This window comes from Manis javanica, chromosome 3, assembly GCF_040802235.1.
Source record: "Manis javanica isolate MJ-LG chromosome 3, MJ_LKY, whole genome shotgun sequence".
In the NCBI taxonomy this organism is placed as follows: Eukaryota; Metazoa; Chordata; class Mammalia; order Pholidota; family Manidae; genus Manis; species Manis javanica.
Window position 1 is genome coordinate 56,295,792 of NC_133158.1, and position 22,330 is coordinate 56,318,121.

Genomic DNA, 22,330 nt, shown 5'->3' on the forward strand with positions numbered 1-22,330 from the left:
TGTTTAGGAGATTTACTGAGCTAAAACACTACAGTGATGAACTACAGTCTGTCATCTCACATCTTCTTCGAGTCAGAGCTGTAAGTGGTCCCCAGGAGCTTTTTGCCATACATTTATAAGGAAGTACTTTGTCATTTAATCATTATCTTTTTAAGTAATATATGGTATTTATTATAAATAGGTGACTTTTACATTCAAATTGGGTGTGTTGTTATCCAAACCGCATTTTTTAAAAATAGGAAGTATTTTGTGGCATACACAACTTGAAGAATTTTAGCTTGTTTTCTCTGGTTTGTATATGGTTGTTTTGACATCTTGTCTACCATTTCAGTGTTGGACTATAAAATAAGTGTGGGATTTTAGATCTACATATAATAATACCCTTATTCGTTCAAGTTTTTTTCTTAAAGTCTGTGAAATAGTTTATATGCGTTAGCCATCCTGTATCTGTGCTCTAAAATTCTACTAAATAAACTTATTTTGGGTAATGGTCTGTCATGACAAAAGGAACTAGAAATCAAGGAGTGATCATTGTATTTAGCCATCTAATTTGGGTATAATAGACATGAATACTTGGAGCCTGGCTGTCCTGAAGGATTTGAAAGACACTGGGTTGCCAGGTCTAGGATCACATGTTTTGTTGATTGGAATGCTTCTGAAATAAAATATATTATTTGGGATTTGTTTTAAACATGAAAGAGTCTACTGTAAGGGGTGAAAAGTGGCAGTTTTAGATGAAACTAGATTGGCCATATAATAATTGTAGGTACTGGGAATTGGAAGTATATCCTACTACTCTCTGCTTTTTGTATGTTTGAAGATTTCTGTAGTAAAAAGTATTTTTAAAAATATAGTAAGGGGAAAAAAATCCTTCCAAAAATCCTCATATTGGCCCAGTCTCCTGTTTAACTGGATTACTGTTAAACTCCTTAAATAAATTGTAAGGTACTTCCTAGTAAAATAAAGGTAACTGTGAGAATTTAATAGGCTGGAATAAAGAACCAGGTATTGATTGGAAAGGACTGAATTAATGAGGTAAAATTTCTAGGCCTTTAGTTACCTTGAAAGTACCCAGACAAATCAGTGGTTAAGTGAGGGTAGGGGACAGAAACACCCCAGAGTACTGGAAGAACAATTCAAGCAGCTTTGTCTGTTGTGCTAGAAAACTTGGAGGGTCTACTGAGATTGAAGGCTGATTATTGAAAGCTATACCCTCCTTAAAGGCCTTCAACCAAAGGGAAGAGGACACTGTTTTATTTAGCAGGAAGTTAACAGTTCCTGGGTATCTCAGGTAGGCAGAGGTACAATATCAAGTGCATGACCTCAGGTATTGAGAGCTTCTCAGTCTTTCACACCCAAAAGAAACTAAGGGAAAACAGAAAAACCAGTCAGAATCAGATTTACCAGAAATCTCAGAGATGTGTGGTGACTTGTATCAAGTGTAACAGTTAAACACTCAGAAAGTCCATGAAGCATAGGGGATAAATTTAAGTGAGATCTGAAAGAGGGAGGAGTGATTGCCATTGATCATTTAGCCTGAAAGAAGGAATGGGTGATTGTTTTCATGGAACTAGTAAGAAAGTAGTCACAAGGCAAAATACGATAGTGATTGTATCTGGTTTTCTGCTGAAAGTATATTTTCAAATCTGATTAATATTTAATAACCATCAAAGATTATAACAAAATTTAAACATGATAAAGAAAAATTTTAAGAGTCTGCCACACAACTCCTTTTATATTCCTTTTTGTTCTTCATACATTCCACTTTAGCCCTGTTTATCCTAACTGTCCTCAACCATGCCAAACATATTTCTGTCCTAGGCTTTTGTTTGCTCTTTCCCATGCCTGTACCATTCTCCACCATTCCCCACTTTCAGGATCCTCTCTTGGCTTATTCTCTCTTGTCATTCAGTTCTTGCCTCAAATGCCTCCTCAGAGAAATCTTTCCTGGCATCTTATATAAAATAAGATTCAGTTTTCTGTCATTTCCCTGTTATTTTCTGCATTGCTGTTGTCTTTATAGCAACACCATCTCACATTATATTCTGTATTCAGGTGTTAATTATCTCCCCTGCTGGTGTGTGTGAGTTCCACAAAAGCAGGAGCTCTGTTTTTTCACTGTTAGATCCCTGAAATAATGCCCAACTTGTAGTAGGCACCAACTATATGTTCACTGAATGAATGAATAGGTGGATGTATGTGTTGACAGTTTTGTGTTTAAAAAGATCTGAAAAAAACAGTAAGATAAATTGCTTCTTGAATCTAATTACCAACAAGAGAAAAGAGGTTAATAATGTATATATGAAAAGAACATTTAAATAAAATAACCTTGTCATCAAGGAGTTTGTGGTAACTTAAGGATGAACAGACTTCAGAAACTTTATTGACATGAAAGATAGGTTGAGCCCTTGACAGCATTTATATCACTTGATCTGGGAGTCAGATTGAAAATCTGACTGTTAAAGAGATAAATTCCAGTGAAAAATACAGGATGTTTCTAATTAGCTAAAATTCTGATTGTTCTAAAATTGGGAGAAAGTCTATTTATATTTAGTCATGGAACTTTTAGTAACAGGAAACTAAAAAATGGAAGGTTAAAGCCCAACTCTTGACAGCAGCCTACAAAAATGCAGAAAGCACCACTGAGAGAGCCTTTTCATAACATTCATCAAGAGAAGAAGGCTGAGATACTGTTTGAGACTTGATAAATTGTTAATATATGAAGAGAAGAATAGAATTATTAGACTGTCTTTTCTTTCAAGGAGAATTTTTCTGAAAGTAGGAAATGCCAAAAAAAAAAATTGCAGATAGGTTAAAATATTTAAGATGTCAAAACAGAAACAACCAGAAAGTGTTGGTGGCCTTAGACTGAGAGGAGCTGGGTTTGGAATGTGGGTCTGCCATTTTTTGGGCCCTTCAGGCAAATCCAGTAACCTTTCAGAGTTTGTTTTCTTTCCTGAAAAGTGAGGATGTCTGCCTGGCACATAGTAGGTACTGAATAAATATTTGTTATATAAATGGGCACCTTATTTGTAGTTATCAGACTCAGATAAGATAATTTGTGTTTTGTAAACAAAAGCAAAAGGAAAATAATACCCATATCTACCACTTATTTACCACTTTATATCAGCTGTGATGTGCAAGCATATTAAAATGTTCTCACCTAATTCCCACAGTAGCCCTTTAAAAGTGGGTACTCCCCCTATACAGAATTTTATTGTGGTTAACAACCATTTGATCAATTAATATGAGAGATGCCCTCACAAAAAAAAAAAAAAGTACACACTTCCAATTGTAAAATAAATAAGTAACCGGGATGTAATGTATAGCGTAAGGAATATAGTCAAAATATTGTAACAACTTGGTATGGTGATAGCTGGTACCTAGAATTATCATGTATATAAATGTTAAATCACTGTGTTGTACACCTGAAACTAATGTAATACTGTGTGTCAACTACCCTTCAATAAAAAAAAAAAGTGGGTACTATTACTGTTCCTATTGTAGGTTAGGAAACAGGCAAATGAAATTAAGTAAACTGAGTAACTGACCTAGTGTCACAGTATAAATAGACGGGTAGAGCCAGAATTTAATTAAGCCTTTGTCTGACTTCAGAGTCCATGTTCTAACTACCTACAAATGATCCATTGGCAAAGCATGTGCATTCAGGTAGATTGAGGAGGAGACCTGATTTTCATTGAGCCGCCCTGCTTATTGGCAATTGTCTGCTTACTACAAATGTCCTTCAATTCTCAGTCATATGATGAAGGTCATTTCCACACTTCCAAAGGGTAAACATAGTACTGAGGCTTAGAGTGGTTTAATAATTTTCCAAAGTCAAACCCTAAAGTAAGAAGGAGCCAGAATGTGAGCTTAACATTTGTCTGACTCCAAGTGCTATGTTCCCTCTACAGTATATGCTGCCTCTCTAAGGAAAATCAAATTTAAAAGTAGAGGGGAGTGTTTAACTTTGCTAATACTCTAAAAATGCAAATTATAATTACTGAGATGCTATATAACATTTGATTTGTAGTCATTTATAAAAATATGTTTATGTTTGTGAAATATTTAGTGATGATGGCAGTGTAAAGTATTAGGGAACAGTTCCTTTGGGAACCATTTTGGCAGAAGGTATCGAGTCTTAAATCTCATAATCTTTGACTCCTTAGGAAGTAATTCAAAATAAAACTATGTGTATCCAAAGTTTCAAAGTAAGATCATCTAATGGAATGTCATAAAACTTTGTCCTTGTTAACATTTAATCACCTACTATTTCAGTGTGGACAGAGAAGGCCACTTAAAATAGTTCCAAATGATTCATACCTAGGGAGGATGATTGGATGAGTCTATCAGATTTCTTAGCTTGTCAAACAATTTGCTAGGTGTCCCTCCTCCCCTGTCAGTTATCAAATAATCCATTTTCAGAAAGAAAGATCTTTCAACACAAGCGAAATTGAATAGCTGCCTTGATTAAATCATTGAGTACAGCCCTCTTTCTCTGTAATCAGTATTCGTGACTACCAGTGACCATTGAATTAATCTTGTTTAGATTCTAAATATTCCTATTTTATTTCTATTTTTTTTCCCTTCCCTTTCTCTAGAAATGATAATTTTTGGTCTATAGTTTATAGTTTTTCTTCATCTTCTTTCTCACTGCTTGATGATCTAGATAAAGTCATTTGGTGTTTTAGTTAGCTGGAACAATTTATTTACATAAATTGTTCATAACAGAATGGTTCAATAACAACTGCTGAGTATCTCTGTTGCCTATTAGTGAGTAGAGTAGTTCCTCATATGGTTGCTAACCTTTCTGGAATATGCAGGCTCTTGCCTCTTTTTAGCATTCTCTGTGGACCAGAATATTTTTTAGAGTTCTAATTACTCCTGAACCAGTTATGAGGAGTGATATACTTTAAAGAAATACACTTTTAAATGTCTGGTATTCATAAACTTTTTCTTTAATCATTTATTTTGGATTTGCACTTGGCACTTACATGCTTCTAGTCTTTGTTCCTGCATGAGTACTTAGCAAGGTCTCTCCCTCTCTTCCATGTTTAATATCTTAAGTGGATGATAAAATGCTCAGCTTCCAGGAGGGAGGTTTGATCTTTAAAAGTATGTGGATCCAGAAAAGTTAGTGGTCTAGAATGGCATTTTCCATTTTATATTCTTTGGAATGCTAGTCCTATAAGAAGGGTATAAGAAGGGATCCTATAAGATACTCCCTACTGTAAACCCTGTCTTTCTTGACCAGTCATAATTCCTATGTGGTGTTAAACATCTAAAAAGTCCTGCAGAAAAGAAACCTGTTGACTTTACTATCTTAGTAATTCCCAAACATACTTGACAGTGGAAACATTTAATAAAACAAACAACCTTTGACATTCTATAGGACTCTCAAAAAATAATTGGGAAATAATATCCCAGAGAAATTTGAATTCTGGGGACAATCTTGGAATGTTTTAAGCAGAATAAATATTATGAGCTTTGTCCTAAAAGTTGAGTCTAGGTCAGGGAAAGGCAAACTTTTTCTGAAAGCCAAATAGTAAATATTTTCACCTTTTTGGGCCATGTGGTCCCTGTCAACTCTGTTCAGCTCTGCTAATGAAAGCAGCCATAGACTGCATATCCTAGCTAATATGAATGAGTATGACTGTGTTTCAGTCAGACTTCACAAAGATAGGCTGTAGACTGGAATATGCTGCCTCATAGTTTAGTGGGTTTGTATTCCTTCAGAGTAGGCCAAAGAAGGTGGAAAATTTATTATGATCTTCTTACACCTGCTCCAAGTATTTACAAGAGTGGTTTGTTCACTTTAAGCTGTAGTATTGAAAGGGTTAAGAATTGTATGGTTAATGCCTAATTCCTCAAATTACTCATGTTTGAGTATGGAATTTATCCTCAGGGTTCACATTTAAAAACTGTTTACCAGCAATATTTTAAGGATTTTATGTAGGATTAGCTTTTGGTTTTCTATTTTATGTCCATGACACTTCAGGAGAAAGTAAAGCAAATTAATTACCATATGTGGTGTTTTCATTTTTATCTAAAATTTGTATGAATGGCTAGGCAGTACATATTTCATCTCTGTGGTCTTAATTGTAATTCTATTGTTACAAAAATAATCTGATTTGTTGGTTGAAAGGAGATATCTTGGTAAAGTAGCATAGAAGCATATGTATTCAGCATTTACGTATAAAAGTGTCAACTGAAAATTTTTTAATTCTTTCCCCTGTTAAATTCCACTTCATCATAGGGAAGCAGTCTGAAATTTGGAAAAAGCCTTATTCTCAGGGATGTTTATTAAAACAGTATTTATATAAAATACTGAAAACTTTAGGGAAAACTAAATACACAATAAGTAATACTTAAATATTTTACATACTATTAGGTGGAATTTTATGTAACTATTTAAAGTAGTATTTGTTAAAAGTAATATTAACCTATTGGATAAAATATTACTACTTTTGATACAAGAAGTTTTAAAATAGTAATTAAAACCCATACACACACACACACACACATATATATACACACACATGTACATATATATACATGAAGGATGAAAGCAATTATATAAATATGATAACACTAGTGTTTTTGGTTTTCCCCTCATCATGAGACATTGGGATATTTAAGTTTTTTTTTTCCATATTTTCCAAGTTTATTGTACTAAGCATTTATTTTTTGTGTGAGGATAATCTCTTTTTTAAAGTAATCTGTATATAACTTTGACCTAATAGGAATTCCTTCTAAATATTTATTACAGAGAGTAGCAGATCGACTCTATGGTGTATATAAAGTACATGGGAATTATGGACGAGTTTTCAGGTAAGCATTGTATAGACTGTTAAACAGCAATTAGCTCTAATTAGCTTTTTGCCTAGGAACTATAATTCTTGAAAATTTATGAGTCTGGAAAGTAGGTTTTATTTTTAAATGATGTTCTGTAGTAGTAAGTACAAAAAAAAAAGCATTTTCTTTTAAACCCTTTCTCTAAATAAAAAATAGTGAGGGAAACCAATATATTAAGCAGATAAAAGTGAAGGTGCTCGAGCAGTGAGCCGTGCCTTTTACTTTCTTGACAGAATGCCCAAGATTCCACTGGAAATCTCAGTCTTATAGAGACTTAGTTTCTATTCTTTTCTTTGTGTCACTTTATAATTTCTGAAGGCTTTTTGCACGATGGGTTCTTAGTCTTGGGGTAGATTAGAATATTTACTTGTTTATGTAACTTGCATATTTTGGGTATTTTTAAATCTTTTTCTTTGTGAATGGTGCCCATTATTTTGGTTGTGACATTTTAGAAGTTACTGTTCAAATATTTTTTAAAGAAAAATGTCCTTGATCATGTTCCATTATAAAAATCCTTTTGAACAGCCAACATCATACTGAACAGTGACAAGCTGAAAGCTTTTCCTCTGAGATTGGGAACAAGACAGCAATGCCCACTCTCCCCACTGTTATTCAACATAGTACTGGAGGTCCTAGCCACGGCAATTAGACAAAACAAAGAAAAACAAGGAATCCAAATTGGTAAAGAAGAAGTCAAACTGTCAGTATTTGCAGATGACATGATATTGTACATAAAAAAACCCTAAAGACTCCACTCCAAAACTACTAGAACTGATATCGGAATACAGCAAAGTTGCAGGATACAAAATTAAGACACAGAAATCTGAGGCTTTCCTATACACTAACAATGAACTAATAGAAAGAGAAATCAGGAAAATGATTCCATTCACAATTGTATCAAAAAGAATAAAATACCTAGGAATAAACCTAACCAAGGAAGTGAAAGACCTATACCCTGAAAACTATAAGACACTCTTAAGAGAAATTAAAGAGGACACTAACAAATGGAAACTCATCCCATGCTCTCGGCTAGGAAGAATTAATATCATCAAAATGGCCATCCTGCCCATAGTAATATACAGATTTGATGCAATCCCTATCAAATTACCAACAACATTCTTCAACGAACTGGAACAAATAGTTCAAATATTCATATGGGAACACCAAAGACCCCGAATAGCCAAAGCAGTGCTGAGAAGGAAGGATAAAGTGGGGGGGATCTCGTTCCCCAACTTCAAGCTCTACTACAAAGCCACAGTAATCAAGACTATTTGGTACTGGCACAAGAACAGAGCACAGGCCAGTGGAACAGAATAGAGACCCCAGACATTAACCCAAACATATATGTCCAATTAATATATGATAAAGGAGCCATGGACATACAATGGCGAAACGACAGTCTCTTCAACAGATGGTGCTGGCAAAACTGGACAGCTACATGTAAGAGAATGAAACTGGATCACTGTCTAACCCCATATACAAAAGTAAACTCGAAATGGATCAAAGACCTGAATGTAAGTCATGAAACCATAAAACACTTATAAAAAAAACATAGGCAAAAATCACTTGGACATAAACATGAGTGACTTCTTCATGAACATATCTTCCCGGGCAAGGGAAACAAAAGCAAAAATGAACAAGTGGGACTATATCAAGCTGAAAAGCTTCTGTACAGCAAAGGACACCATCAATAGAACAAAAAGGTACCTACAGTATGAGAGAATATATTCATAAATGACAAATCCGATAAAGGGTTGACATCCAAAATACATAAAGACCTCACTCACCTCAACAAACAAAAAGCAAATAATCAATTAAAAAATGGGCAAAGGAGCTGCACAGTTCTCCAAAGAAGAAATTCAGATGACCAACAGACACATGAAAAGATGCTACACATTGCTAGTCATCAGAGAAATGCAAATTAAAACCTCTATGAGATATCATCTCACACCAGTAAGGATTGCCACCATCCAAAAGACAAACAACAACAAATGTTGGCGAGGCTGTGGAGAAAGGGGAACCCTCCTGCACTGCTAGTGGGAATGTAAACTAGTTCAACCATTGTGGAAAGCAATATAGAGGTTCCTCAAAAAGCTCAAAATAGACATACCATTTGACCCAGGAATTCCACTTCTAGGAATTTACCCTAAGAATGCAGCAGCCCAGTTTGAAAAAGACAGATGTACCCCTATGTTTATCGCAGCACTATTTACAATAGCCAAGAAATGGAAGAAACGTTAAGTGTCCATCAGTAGATGAATGGATAAAGAGGATGTGGCGCATATACACAATGGAATATTATTCATCCATAAGAAGAAAACAAATCCTACCATTTGCAACAACGTGGATGGAGCTAGAGGGTATTATGCTAAGTGAAATAAGCCAGGTGGAAAAAGACAAGTATCAAATGATTTCACTCATCTGTGGAGTATAAGAACAAAGAAAAACTGAAGGAACAAAACAGCAGCAGAATCACAGAACCCAAGAATGGCCTAGCAGTTACCAAAAGGAAAGGGACTGGGGAGGATGGGTGGGAAGGGAGGGATAAGGGGTGGGGGAGGAGAAAAGGGGCATTACGATTAGCTTGTATAATGTGGAGGGGGTCATGGGGAGGGCTGTGCAACACAGAGAAGACAAGTAGTGATTCTACAGTACCTTACTACACTGATGGACAGTGACTGTAATGGGGTGTGTGGGGGGGGACTTGGTGAAGGGAGGAGCCTAGTAAACATAATGTTCTTCATGTAACTGTAGATTAATGATAACAATAACAGAAAAGTCCTTTTGATTAAATTAATTAAAAATATGACTGAGTTTGCATTTTGAATTGACATTACATTCATTTGACACAAAATTCAACAGGAACAAAGCCATACAGTGAAAGGTCTTCCTTGTCTGACAACCACCTGGGTCTCCCCGTCTGAAACAGTTAATAGCAGTTTTTTCGTTTCTTGTGTATTTTTCCAGTAAAAGGTAGCACTATAAATTTAACATATTAATGCATTTTTCCTCTTTTTTCTTAACATGAAAAGGGAATGTGTGGTATACATTGCTATGTTCATATATTTTGCCTTTCTCTTTTTCACTTAAGAACTGCTCTCCAAAATATCTTATCAGTAAGTAACTGTATTGGGTTTTATTGAGCAGGAGTATCATAATTATTCTGATGGATTTCTTCTTGATAATTATTTCTAGTCTTCTCTTGCATTCAAAGCTGCAATAAATATTCTTATGTCATTTCACACATATGTAAGTGTATATGTAGGATACAATTCTACAAGTGTTGTTAGTGCATCTAAGGATAATTGCATTTGTAGTTTTAGTACATATTGCCAAATTGCCCTGTAAAGATGTTAAACTCCCACCAGCAAAGTATTAGTGTCTGTTTCTTCATACCCTCACCAAAATAGTGAATCAGCAAACTTTTGTCCTTAGCAGACTGATGGTGAATAACAATTTCTCACTGTAATTGTAGTTTGCATTCTTTAAATATGAATGAACTCAAACATTTTTTTTCTTACGATTAACAGCCATTTTCTCTTTTTCCTGCTGCATAAGCTATCTTATATATCTTTCGCTCTTTTTTCTTCTGGGCTAGTAGTCTGGTTTCTTAATTGATTTCTAAGAGTGCTTTATCATTTAGGAAAATTAAGCTTCTGTGTAATGAATTATTTTTTTTCTCACTTTGTATAATATCATGACTTTTCATATGGTGACTTTTGATATATAGAAATAGTCTATTGAATTCAGTTATGTGTAAATGATTAGATTTATCAAGATTCATTCTTTCATTTTACCTATAAACTAAAACTGCCAAGAATTTATCAGACACTAAACTACTTATTAGGAATGCATAGACAATTACGTGTAAGTACTACCTTACTTGAACTATTTTTTTGTCTTGTTTGGTAAACAAAGAATTAAATTTGGTTCTGTGACCTTAAGTTGGTAGCATATAATAAGGTGCTCAGAGATTAGATGGATGAAGTATTCAGATATTTGATTTGCACTGCCGAATAATTCTGTTAACATGATCTGCAGTTACAGTAACTGTGATCTTTACATTACGCATTTGGCTAGTTATACTTGTAATCTGCCAAAATCCCTAGATTTGCTTTTTCATGAGAAGAACTAGGCTTTGGATATGTTGAATTAGAAATGACAGGTATATAAAAGCAGAATTGTCCTGTAGGCATTAGAACTGTGGCTTTAGAATTTAGATAATCCAGCTAGAGGTGTTAAAAACCCATTTGTAAAGAACAAAGCACTAAAAATAGCTAGCTGTTGTTACATTATTTTGAGAGTAAACATGAGGAAAGAAAATTACTGGAGGAAATCTTACCCATTTTGTTATTAATCATAACCATGCTGTTACATAGGTGATCTAATGTTTGTTTTGCTTCTTTGACAATATCTAAAACCGTGCGGGGTTTTTGCCTTCTAATACTATAATCATATAATCTGATATTTCAAAAACAGTGTTTAAAAAATTACAGATTAACAGAATAACTGTGTTTTAAATTCTTTTCTTTTATGATGTGGTGCAGTCAAAGATGCTTATTGCACGTAGTTTAAATGGCAGAAAAATTGGAAACAACCTGAATGGCCAGGAAAATGGTTTAAAAGAAAGTTATGAGTTGTCATCTGAAAGAATGCTTAGAGCAAATTATTTTAATAATATGGGAAAGTACTGTTAAGGGAAAAAAGTATTATGCAAAATTGAATGTACTGGAAAGCAATATGGAGGTTCCTCAAAAAACTAAAAATAGAAATACCATTTGACCCAGGAATTCCACTCCTAGGAATTTACCCTAAGAATGTAGGAGCGTGGTTTGAAAAAGACATATGCAGCCCTGTGTTTATCACAGCACTATTTACAATAGCCAAGAAATGGAAGAAACCTAAGTGTCCATCTGTAGATGAATGGATAAAGAAGAGGTGGTACATATACGCAATGGAATATTATTCATCCATAAGAAGAAAATAAATCCTACCATTTGCAACAACATGGATGGAGCTAGAGGGTATCATGCTCAGTGAAATAAGCCAGGTGGAGAAAGACAAGTATCAAATGATTTCACTCATCTGTGGAGTATAACAACAAAGAAAAAACTGAAGGAACAAAAACAGCAGTCGACTCACAGAACCCAAGAATGGACTAACAGTTACCAAAGGGAAAGGGACTGGAGAGGATGGGTGGGAAGGGAGGGATAAGGGGGAAAAATGGGCATTACGATTAGCATGTATTAGAGAAGACAAGTAGTGAGTCTATAGCATCTTACTACACTGGACAGTGACTGTAATGGGGTATGTGGTGGGGACTTGGTAGTGGGGGGAGTCTAGTAACCATAGTGTTGCTCATGTAATTGTATATTAATGATACCAAAATAAAAATAAACAAATAAAATAATAAAGCATTTCAAAATATGAAATATGATTGCCTTTGTTTTAAATAAAAGGTTGAGTTTTTTAAAAATTGCATGTACTATATGATCTCAGCTACATAAATTGAATACATAAATAAGAAAATGTGTCAAATTATGTCATCTAGCTTTTAATTATATCAACATGACCTACAGTTGTATTAACAGTCATATAACTTAATCATCGACTGTTCCTGTTCAGTAGTTAGTGCCTGATTAATACTTAGCATTTATAGTTATAGGTAAAATGAAAGGATAAATCTTGATGAATCTAGATAAATCAAATGATTTATATGTAATATAACCCCAAGTATTTGGGATTATAGATTTATTTTCCACATTGACTATAATACACATATACAACTTCCATAAAAAGGAATTTCTATAAGAAGTATTTCACAGAAATGACAGCAAATGATTTGTGGTTCTAGTAGACTTTCTCATGAAACTTCAGTGCAAATTATTAAAGTTTTACTGTGCACCTAATGTTTCTGTACAATGGCCTTTTTCTCTTAGCTCCTGGGTAGTGACATGTAATCATGTATTCATCAGAATCATCCATGGATTTAAAAATATATATACATGTGTATCATGATTGGTGCAAGTGGTGTGTGTGGAGTCACAGGGAAGACTATAGGTCAGGGCAAATAGGGACTCTGTGGCATCTTACTACACTGATGGACAGTGACTACAGTGGAGTATGGGGGGGTGGCTCAGTAATAAGGGTGAATGTAGTAACCACATTGTTTTTCTCGTGAAACCTTCATAAGAATGTATATCAATGATACCTTAATTAAAAAAAAGAAAAATATATATATATATATATACATGCTCAGCTCTACCCCAGAGATTCAGATTAAGTATATAAAGAGCAGGGTCAGCGTCCATAGTTTCTAAAAGCTCTACAATTGATTTAAATAGGCACCCTAGCTGAGAAAGTTGTCTATAAGCAGAAAGCTATTTCACACGATGCTTACTTTGCACTTAACAGCAGCAGATACCAACTTTTGAACTAAAGTTTTAAAGCCTTCCCTTGCATTTCATTTGTTAAACTTAAAGGGAAAGCAGCATATTTGTGTCACAGAAAGCAAATCCAAATATAGATACTATGTATTATTTAAAAGCTAGCTAGGAAAAACCTTATAAATGATTCCACTTAATAATATTCCATATATAATTCATGATGTTTTTGGTTTTATCTTTTTCTCCCTAGTGAATGGAGTGCCATAGAAAAAGAAATGGGTGATGGCCTGCAGAGTGCTGGTCATCATATGGATGTGTAAGTACCTAGAGAAATTGAGGTAAAACCTGAGGCGAAGGTTAGTGGTGAAATGATTCTTCAGTTCTTTTGTTTTTATCAAGTTTGTTGGCATTTATATTATGTTCTGTGTATGTAGATCTGACTTAAGTTTATATCAGGAATACAGTTATATAATTTATATAATAATTGAAGTAAATGTTCATTTAACATTCAAAAATCAATCAGTCCAATTCACATATTAGCAGAAGAAAACTATGTTCATTTCAATGCATGTAGAAAAAAGCATTTCAACATCGACTTGCAATAAAAATACTCATCAAACTAGGAATAAAGGAGCTTACTCAGCCTAAAACTTATAGCTAATATTGTGCTTAATAGTGAAATATTGACACTTGCTTTTAAGATCAAGGAACAAGGAGAGGTTGTCTGTTCTTACCACTTCTAGTAAATATTATAGTAGAGGTCCTAGTCAGTGCACTGAAGCAAGAATATCAAGTAAGAGGCTTAAATCTTAGGAAGAAGTAAAACTGTCTTTATTTGCAGTCAACATGATCTTTTACATAGAAAAATCATAGTCAACCAAAAATATCACAGAACTAACAACTGAATTTAGTGAGGCTGCAAAATACAAGATGAATATTGATTATGTAAAAAATGAATTCTTTACACACTAGCAACATTTGGAAAATAAAAATTTATAAGAATACTTTTTATAGTAGCATCAAAACAGAATACTTAGAGATTAATTTAATGAAAGATAAGAAAAACTCATACCCTGAAAATTTTATGTATAAACATTACTGACAGAAATTTAAAAACCTAAATAAATAGAAGGATAAGCCATGTTCATGGATTGGAAGACTCAGTAGTGTTACAATGTCCATTATTCCAAATTGCAATCCCAATCTGTTCTGTAACTGTTTTATAGAAATTGATAAGCTGATTCTAAAATTTGTAGAAATGCAAAGAACCATCTTGAAAAATAACAAACCTAGAATTTATTACCTGATTTCAAGACTTACTATAAAGCTATAGTTATTAAGGAAGTATTGACATAAAGATAAACATCAGTGGAACAGAACATAGTCCAGAAATATACTCACATTTAAACAGTCCATTTCAAGAAGTGGTTCTGGAATAATGGGTATCTTTGTAGGGGGAAAAAAATGAACATTGAGCCGTATCTCACAACTTACATAAAATGCTAATTTAATTTAGATTATATATCCAAGTGTAAAAGCTAAAACTACAGCTTTTAGTAGGAAACATAGAAGAAAACAGAATCTTGTTGCAACCTTTAAATAAGTGAAGTTTTCTTAAAGAGGACATGAACAGAAAAAAAAATTTTAAATGGTAAATTGTTCTTCATCAAAACAAAAAATTTTGTCTTATCAAAAAGATGCCTTTGGGAAAGGGAGGAATATGGACAGTTACTGTTCAGTGGGTGTAATTTCAGTTGGAGAAGGTGAAGAAGTTCTGGAGATGGATGGTGGCAGTGGTTGCACAACAGTGTGACTGTACTTGATACCACTAAGCTTACACTTAAAAAAATTTTAAAGGGCAGATTTGATGTTATATATATATATGTCCCCTCTACATACACACACAAGACACCATTAAGATAATGAAGAGAGAAGCCACAGACAAAGCCACAAACTGGGAGTAAATATTTCCAACCAATTATATATAATATATAAAGAACTCCTACAACTCAATAGTAAAAAGACAAAAAATATTTTATCAAAGTATTGTTTTACTTTGGGCCATATTCAAGCTACGTGGCTACTTTTCAACCAGTTTGTTTAACTTTAAGAGTTCTTCCTGCATTCTCTTAATTTAGTATTTTCAGTATTTGCAGGATTAAGATTATCCCTTCAGTTGATTATTTGAAGTGTTAAATAAAATTAATCTCAGTACTGTTGTCTAAAATCTTTACCACTTAATACTTTTCCACCCGAGGATGTGCTGTTTATCCCTGTACTCTGTTTCTGTCTTCAAGCCACCAGCCCTGTGGTTCTTTTTGTTTCCTTAACATTAACTCTTTGAGAATCAGATTTATTAACTAAAGGCAGTTTTTCCTACTCTGCAGACTTTTTTTTTTTATTAATTCTATTTTGTTGTCATTAATCTACAATTACATGAAGGACATTATGTTTACTAGGTTCCCCCCTTCACCAAGTCCCCTCCACATACCTGTTCACAGTCACTGTCCATCAACATAGTAAGATGCTGTAAAATCCCTGCTTGTCTTCTCTGTGTTGCACAGCCCTCCCCGTGGCCCCCCCACACTCTACATGTTAATCGTAATGCCCCCTTTCATTTTTTTCCACCCTTATCGCTCCCTTCCCACCCATCCTCCCCAGTCCCTTTCCCTTTGGTAACTGTTAGTCCATTCGTGGGTTCTGTGCTTCTGCTGCTGTTTTGTTCCTTCAGTTTTCTTTTGTTCTTATACTCCACATATGAGTGAAATCATTTGGTACTTGTCTTTCTCCACCTGGCTTATTTAACCTCTGCAGACTTTTTTCAGTTACCTAGAGATCCCACACTAACAAATGCAAGTTTATGATTTCAGAATATGTACTTTGCCTGCTTTTGTAAGTCTTGTAAGCACATTGCTTTTGATGAATATTAACATAGGTTTATTTATTTATTTTTACAGCTTCAGTAAAAATTTTTTTTTTTGAGGGCATCTCTCATATTTATTGATCAAATGGTTGTTAACAACAATAAAATTCTGTATAGGGGACTCAATGCACAGTCATTAATCAAACCCAAGCCTATACAGCTTCAGTAAATTTTGTTTATGGCAACCACATGAAGCAGGCCTGGGAACATAAAGCATATTTTTCTTCTATTTCTATGCTAAGGAATCAGAATTAATTTGAAAAAAGGCTACCTGTTAGACCATACAGAAGTAATATATAACATAGCTCATGTCCTTATGGAATTTTTAACGTGGTCAGAGAAATAGAACCAGCACATGAAACATTACTTTGGTAATACTTACGTTGTAAATTGTTGATAAGAGCCCAAAAGTAGAGTGATGAATAAGGACTAAAGTAGTCTGGAATGAGGTGCTTATAGGGTTTGGAGAGCCACCACATTGCTATACAAGAAAGACTCAGGTTCAGGAACAATAATGGTGTGACAGTGAGGGGTTTGTCTGGATTAAAGCAGAGGTTGCTATTGAGAATTAGTATAAAATAAGGCTTCTAAAATTCTCTGTAATCTTTAGTTACTCTACTTTTCCTTTTATGCTTTTTGCCATTGTTGTTTGTAATTGCTACCAGTCTTACTAACTCATATTTTTTCTGCAGATTTTTGTAGCCCTTTCATAAATTTTTGAACAAAAGATATTAAGTATTACAGTGTTTCTTAAGCTACCTGTTACCTGTAGAAAGGACATTTTTTGATTTGTTTTGTTTTTATTTCTAAGCCATTGCTGATCTAAACGTTTTGGTAAAATTCAATAAAATTGTCTTGTAATTAAAAATTGCTATAAATATTTCTAAATGCTTACTGTCACTTTCTGTGCTTGTTTTTGTCACGGATGGGCAGCAAACGGTCTATGGACCACACTTTGAACAGCACTTGTTTAGAAGAGTAGTGTTTGTGTCCTGGTGGAAGTCCCTCTGTGCGTTGTTTTTGGACAGGTATGCATCTTCTATTGATGATATTTTGGAAGATGAAGAACACTATGCAGATCAGCTAAAGGAATATCTCTTTTATGCAGAAGCACTGCGGTAAGCATGATAAATGTTCCAGATTCAGCCCTGAGGCTGGTCACCACTCTTCATATGCTACTGTAAAATAAAGATGGGTGATTTTCATTCATTATTTTCCTGTGTGTTGCAGAAATCTAAGACAAGCCTTGAAATAGTATTTTAATAAAACCTGTTAGTCTCAGGCATCAGGTCTAGCTGTTGTTCCTCCTTTTTTTTTCATTTTAAAGATTGGAAGCAAAATACAGATTGTGTGTAGCACTTTTTTTGTGCTATTGTGTATTACCTTTTTTTTTTCTGTAATTTTGTCTGCACTTGTGTATCTTATCTCCTTAGTAGGATAGTAAAACTTCTTAGTATCAGGACTTTGTCTTCTGTGTTCTGTTATCTCCTACAGAGCCAGAGTTCTCCAGTAGGTAGCCCTCTTTAATTAAGAAGTTACTGTATTCTTTCTAATTTAGGAAAGTGAATCACTTTCTGGCAATAGAGGGCTTTTGTCATAGATGGTTTGGTCATTTTCTTATTACCTGTAAAAGTAGTATGAGAATTCCATTAGTAAAATACAAGAATAGTTTTCCTTTAGCTGTTTTGTAACTGATTGAAAACATTTGCACATTGTTAGGTTTTTCTTCTAGGGCTTTGAGTAGGCAGAGGTTTCACCAGGTATTTTCAAGTCAACAACCAAAAGAAAGTTTCTGAATACAGTGGATTTGTGTGAAGCTTTTAAAAACTGTAGAAAAGATTAATGTGTTGATATGGAAAGATGTCTATGGCATATAGTTAAGTAAGAAAAGATGTAGAACTACTTGGGACATGTGGATATGTATATTTGCAAATGTCTAGCTAAAGTCTGGAAGGATATACACTGTGGATATCTGGATAGTGGGATTGAGGAAAAAAGAGGATTCATAAACTTTTTTTACTTTGTGCATTATTGTATTAGCATATTTTTACAGTGAGCACAGATTACTTTTATGACAAGGAAAACGAATAGACATTTCTAAAAAACAAAGCTTTGAGATAACATCTCAAAGAATACTCAGTTGCTATATGAGATTGCAGCATTAGTTCCTTTGTTGTACGAGAGATTCTTTTAAAGTTATGTGCTAATGGTATGTTTATTGGAAAAAATGTTGCAAGTTTCTAGAAAGCAACCTTTTTTGTTTGAAGTGCATATGAAGTTTGTTGCTTAGGTTCTGCTAGATTTAATTTGTAACATTGGGCAACTGTATTTTATATTAGAAAATTCTAGGTATACAAGTTCTGCGTCTTATAAGACATTGTGAATGCCTCCCTTCAACCCCTGGAAAAAATTTTTAACATGTTGAAAAAGAAGCCACAGAAATTAATCGGTGGCACTTTTTTCCTCCCTAGGGCTGTGTGCAGAAAACATGAACTTATGCAGTATGACTTGGAGATGGCTGCTCAGGACTTAGCATCCAAAAAGCAGCAATGTGAGGAACTGGCAACTGGGGTGAGAGTTTTTCCAATTAGGCATCTGGTATTATTTTAGCGAATCTTAAGTGAAATGGGCTGCCATTGTGATACCCAGGATGCCTGTAGCTTTTACAGGGGAGTAATTTGTGAGAAACTCTGATTGGGTTGTGGTTTTGTATTTTGTAGTATTGTGAGAAATTCTGCCAACAGTGCTCCATGTGGTGTGTCATCCCATTTGTGATTAAATCCAAGTGAAAATTAACACTATTTTGGGGGATTAAAATACTGACTTTTGTCAGGTTTAATTTTGTAAAATACATTATAGAAATTTTAACTAACTTTGAAAAGCCTTACCCAGTTACAATCAGTGCATCTCTCCTAACAAGGAGTGTTTGGTATACTTTATTCTTGAATGTTTAAAGTGAATACTTGTGAGGGAAATTCTGTATCTTACTGTATTAGAGTTAGGTAATTTTTTAATCCACTTTCTACCATCTAGCTATTTCACTGGGCTCAATTAGCTGTCATGATGAGAGTATACAGTCTGGAAATAGTGAAGCAGTGGCAGTGCTAGTAGCATTTATTGGTCACCTCATAGTTCACAAATACTTTATAGTGTCTCTGAAAATTCATAGATAAATGTGGAAAAAGACCACTGACCACAAAACATGTATACACTGGTTTGATTTGTTTTTAAAACTCAGAAAGTTCCCAGGCATTTCCAGGGAGCATGGTTCTCTACTCCCACCTGTGAAGGGAAAAGTGGGAATGTAAAATTAGTGAGGGAGGAAATGTTAAAGCAGTGAAATTTGAGGTGTTCCTCCAACAATTGGGTTTAGGCATCCTGTTTTATTAATAGATAACCAAGTTTCAGGTGATTTATGCAGCTTTTAGATGTTTCTTTAGTTTGGTTTATTTTCTTTGTTGACTGTTGAATTTTCCTGTTTTTTATGTCATGGTAATTTTTAAAAATATGACCATTAATGTAAAGAAATAAGTTGCCTAACACTTATTGACATTTTCCATTTGATTAAGAAATACAGTTAGAATTTGCCCCTTCCTGACTATTCCATAGTATTCCAATGTTAGAGATTATAGTAAGAGTCCCCTGGTTGTAAATCTTATGGTGCTTCTGAGCTATGGGGAAAATGGCAAAAGTTTTCTTTTAATTGTGGTAAAATACACATAACATTATCATCTTAACCATTTTTAAGCATATAGTTCAGTAGTATGTACACATTGTTTGGAATCAACTTCCAGAACTCTTTTTATTCACTTTGGAGAATTGAAAATCTATGCTCATTAAATATCAACTATCAATTTCCCTCCTCCCCCAGCTGCTGGCATACACCCTTCTACTTTCTGTCTCAGAATTTGACTACCCAAGGCGTCTCATATATATATATGTGTATATATATATATATATACACACACACACATATATATATATATATATATATATATATAGATTCATACAGTATCTGTCCTTTTATATGTGGCTTACTTCTCTAGTATAATGCCCTAAAAGTTCATCCATGTTGTAGCACATGTCAGAATTTCCTTCCTTTTTATGACTGAATAGTATTCTTTGTATGTGTGTACCACATTTTGTTTATCCATTCATCTGTTTCTGTTTATTTTTAGACTGTGAGAACCTTTTCTTTGAAGGGCATGACCACCAAGCTTTTTGGTCAAGAAACTCCAGAGCAGAGGGAAGCCAGAATAAAGGTGCTAGAAGAGCAAATAAATGAAGGAGAACAACAATTAAAGTCTAAAAATCTGGAAGGCAGGTAAAAATGCTGAGAGGTTTAACCAGATAGACATCTAGACTGCATGGCAAATTGTTTTTTTTTAATAGCAATCCCCATCTCCATTAACATCCCCAGATTATAGTTTGTTCTAAAATGCAGTGATTGAATCCCTATGAAATTTGTGTTCATGAAAAATCATATTATAGAAATAGTTGTTCTAGTGTGAGGAAAGAAGAGTTTCAGTTTCATAATATTTATTTTCTTGTACTTTTCATGATTTCTATCCTTTGCACATTCCTTCTGCCCTTTCTTACCCCCATTTAACAAAAAGCCTGATCATTCTTTTTTTTTAGTTATTAAGGTATTATTGACACACAATCTTATGAAGGTTTCACCTGAGTGACATTGTGGTTACTACATTCATCCATTTATCAAGTCTCCCCCACCACACCCCATTGCAGTTACTGTCCATCAGTATAGTAAGATGCTGTAGAGTCACTACTTGTCTTCTCTTTGCTATACTGCCTTCCCTGTGACCCCCCTACATTATGTGTATTACTCATAACATCCTTTAATCCCCTTCTCCCTCCCTCCACATCTACTCTCCTCGCCCGCTTTCCCTTTGGTAACCGCTAGTCCCTTCTTAGAGTCTGTGAGTCTGCTGCTGTTTTGTTCCTTCAGTTTTGCTTTGTTGTTATACCTCACAAATGAATAGTCATTTGGTACTTGTCTTTCTCTGCCTGGCTTATTTCACTGAGTATAATACCCTCCAGCTCCATGTGTGTTGTGGCAAATGGTAGGATTTGTTTTCTTCTTACGGCTGAATAATATTCCATTGTGTATGTGTACCACATCTTCTTTATCCATTCATCTACTGATGGACACTTAGGTTGCTTCCATGTCTTGGCTACTGTAAGTAGTGCTGCAATAAACATAGGGGTGCATATGTCTTTTTGAATCTGTGGTCTTGTTTTCTTTGGGTAAACCCCTAGGAGTGTAGTTCCTGCATCAAATGGGTCAATTTTTTTAGTTTTTGAGGAATCTCCATTTTCCTTTCCACAATGGTTGAACTAATGTACATTTCCACCAGCAGTGTAGGAGGGTTCCATTTTCTCATCCTCATCAGCATTTGTTGTTCTTTGTCTTTTGGTTGTGTTGGCTATCCTAACTAGTGTGAGGTGATAATCTCATTTGCATTTCCCTGATGATTAGTGATGTGGAGCATCTTTTCATGTGCCTGTTGGCCATCTGAACTTCTTCTTTGGACAAGTGTCTGTTCAGATCCTCTGCCCATTTTTTAATTGGGTCATTTACTTTTTGGGTGTTGAGGTGTGTGAGTTCTTTATATAGTTTGGATAGTTTGGATGTTGTTATCAGTATGTCATTTACGAATATATTCTCCCATATTGTACGTGCCTTTTTGTTCTGCTGTTGGTGTCCATTGCTGTACAGAAGCTTTTTAGTTTGATGTAGTCCCTCCCATTTGTTCATTTTTGCTTTTGTTTCCCTTGCCTGAGGAGATGTTTTGAGGAAGAAGTTGCTCATGTTTATGTTCAAGAGATTTTTCCTATGTTTTCTTCTGAGAGTTTTATGGTTTCATGAGTTACATTCAGGTCTTTGATCCATTTCAAGTTTACTTTTGTCTATGGGGTTAGACATTAATCCAGTTTCATTCTCTTATGTGTAGCTGTCCAGTTTTGCCAACATCAGCTGTTGAAAAAGCCTGATCATTCTTCAGTGCATAGCTTGTGCTGCTTCCTTTGGAAAACTTCTCTTAACCTTGCAGGCTTTCAGAAACTTGATTCCTGACACTGTAGCATGGCAGTGTTGTGTTGGGTGGTCGGTTTTGTGTGCTGTTCCTGACTGAATTATAAGTCCTTC

The 22,330-nt window shown here is 34.6% G+C and overlaps 1 protein-coding gene across 3 annotated transcripts in view; it reads left to right on the top strand.

The window, feature by feature from the left end:
- SNX4 (sorting nexin 4) overlaps positions 1-22,330 on the top strand; it is a 59,046-nt gene that overhangs the window by 27,089 nt on the left and 9,627 nt on the right. For all 3 annotated transcript variants that reach the window (XM_073231486.1, XM_073231487.1, XM_073231488.1), the window contains 6 exons: positions 8-80; positions 6,770-6,831; positions 13,492-13,557; positions 17,193-17,282; positions 18,636-18,735; positions 20,343-20,488. In XM_073231486.1, the coding sequence (XP_073087587.1) occupies positions 8-80; positions 6,770-6,831; positions 13,492-13,557; positions 17,193-17,282; positions 18,636-18,735; positions 20,343-20,488 (537 nt within the window). The remainder of the gene's footprint in view (positions 1-7; positions 81-6,769; positions 6,832-13,491; positions 13,558-17,192; positions 17,283-18,635; positions 18,736-20,342; positions 20,489-22,330) is intronic.